The following is a 2,476-nucleotide window of genomic DNA, read 5'->3' on the forward strand; positions in this document are numbered from 1 at the left end:
TGGTCCAAAAAGTTACAAAGATATTAGGACAGTTAACGGTGTTGAGTACTTGACCTTTAGAGATGCGTGTTATGCTCATGGATTGCTAGACGATGATAAAGAGTACATTGATGCTATAAATGAAGCAAGCTACTGGTCAACTGCGCATTCATTGAGGAAGCTATTTGTTGTTTGACTAACATCATCATCAATTATTAAACCCGAAAATGTTTGGAATCAAGTGTGGGAACATTTGTCTGAAGATACTCAACACTATCAAAGGAGAGTATTAAAACAACAAGGTAATGTTACTTCCTTTACTATACAATAAAGTTTTCAACATTTTTACTAGATTATACTTATAACTATTTTGATGTTGTTATTGTAACAGATTTGGTCTTAACAGAGGAAGAGAAAAAGAACTTTGCATTATTGGAATTGGAAAACCTGTTGGGTCAACAAAACTAGTCTTTAAAAGACTACCCCCCGATGCCAACACCAAGTACTGATAATTCACGGTTGTTTCAAAATCGTTTGGTTTTTGAAGAGTTGTCTTACGATTCGGAACAGTTGAAGACAGATTCTGAAGTGCTTTGTGCCAAACTAACTGAAGAACAGGGTCTCATTTATGATACTGTTATCCAAGATATTGCAAACAATAAAGGTGGCTTATTTTTCGTTTATGGTTACGGTGGAACAAGAAAGGACTTTCCTGTGGAGAGCGTTATCAGCTGCAGTCAGATGCAAAGGCCAAATCGTTTTAAATGTCGCCTCAAGTGGCATAGCTTCTTTGTTGTTACCAGGTGGCCGGACTGCACACTCGAGATTTGCAATACTTGCAATAAATGAGGACTCTACCTGTAACATTAAGCAAGGTAGCGACTTGGCTGAATTGCTGATCAAGACGAGCTTGATCATTTGGGATGAAGCTCCCATGATGAACAAACATTGCTTTGAAGCTTTAGACAGAACCATGCGGGATTTGTTGCGTTTTGTAGACCCTAATAGTGAAATGAAGACGTTTGGTGGTAAAACAGTTGTTTTGGGTGGAGATTTCCGCCAAATTCTTCCAGTAGTTCCCAAAGGTACACGGCAAGACATTGTTTCTTCAGCAATCAATTCATCATACCTATGGGATAGTTGCAAAGTGTTAAGGTTGACTAAAAACCTCAGGCTCAGCTCGGTACCAAATGGTGGAAACCGACTGGCATTACAAGAGTTTGCTGACTGGATTGCCAATATCAGCGATGGAAAGCTTGGTGGGCCGAATAATGGGTTCGCAGATGTTGAAATAACAATGCACATGTTAGTATCATCCAGGGGGGACGACATTAAAGCAATTGTGCACAGTACATTTCCTATGTTTGCAAGTGGAAACACTGACCCCGAGCATCTGTTAGGTCGTGCAATATTAGCACCAACGCTCGACGTCGTCAACGTTGTTAATGACTATATGACTGACTTGCATAGTGCCGAAAGTAGGTCATACTACAGTTCAGACGCAGTATGCAAAGCCGATGGCGATAACGGTATATTTGGAGATGTACACACACCGGAATTTCTAAACAGCATTCGGGTTTCAGGTCTACCAAATCATACACTGACTTTGAAAATCAGATCACCAGTAATGTTAATGAGAAATATTGACCATTCTCTTGGTTTTTGCAATGGAACTCGGTTGATAATCACAAAGCTAGCAGATCATGTGATTGAAGGCGAGATTCTGACTGGTCCCAACAAAGGTACAAAAGTGTTAATCCCCCGAATGTCAATGGCACCCTCGGATCCAAGATTTCCGTTCAAGTTTCAACGAAGGCAATTCCCATTGATGCTTTCATATGCGATGACCATAAACAAAAGTCAAGGCCAAACGTTGACTCATGTAGGTTTAATACTAAAGAAACTGATTTTTGTACACGGTCAGTTGTACGTAGCTGCATCTCGGGTTAATAATCCAGACGGTCTCAAAATATTGATAGCAAAAGACTCAAGTTCAACTACAACCTCAACCACTAATGTTGTATATCATGTAGTTTTCAATCATTTGTAGTTTTCTAATGTATTCTTTTTATATTACCATCACCTTGCTACTATTTCTAACATACCATTTTTATATGGTTTTTGTTGAACTCCCAAATATACTTAATGATTATATTCCAAATTCTTACTGTATTGGTTCACCCAATTTTTAACATAACATAAATATAATTAATAATATGTAATTTACATCCCGTGCATCGCACGGATCAAACAGTAGTTATAAGTTATAATCATTCACTAATTGACCAAACTGTCTCTGCAAAAATAGTAGGTGATAGACCGATAGTTGCCTCTTTTGCCAACCACATAAATAATTATAATAAGTTATATATCCCATCACCGTCATCGTTTGGTTAAAGATTTCATATAATTGCCATTCCATCTAAACCACACAATCTCTCTCTTAAACGTGAAAATAATTAATTGTACAACACATGCATTATCTCCTACCTAATTG

At 37.9% G+C, this 2,476-nt stretch overlaps 1 protein-coding gene across 1 annotated transcript; it reads left to right on the forward strand.

Annotated features, from left to right (window-relative positions):
- The first annotated feature begins 661 nt into the window (after positions 1 to 661).
- On the forward strand, positions 662 to 2,029 carry LOC109155160 (ATP-dependent DNA helicase pif1-like). The gene has a single exon (XM_019302893.1). The coding sequence runs from the start codon at positions 662 to 664 to the stop codon at positions 2,027 to 2,029; it is 1,368 nt and encodes a 455-aa protein (XP_019158438.1).
- The last annotated feature ends 447 nt before the right edge of the window (positions 2,030 to 2,476 follow it).

Source organism: Ipomoea nil, unplaced genomic scaffold, assembly GCF_001879475.1.
Source record: "Ipomoea nil cultivar Tokyo-kokei standard unplaced genomic scaffold, Asagao_1.1 scaffold2694, whole genome shotgun sequence".
Classification (NCBI taxonomy): domain Eukaryota; kingdom Viridiplantae; phylum Streptophyta; class Magnoliopsida; order Solanales; family Convolvulaceae; genus Ipomoea; species Ipomoea nil.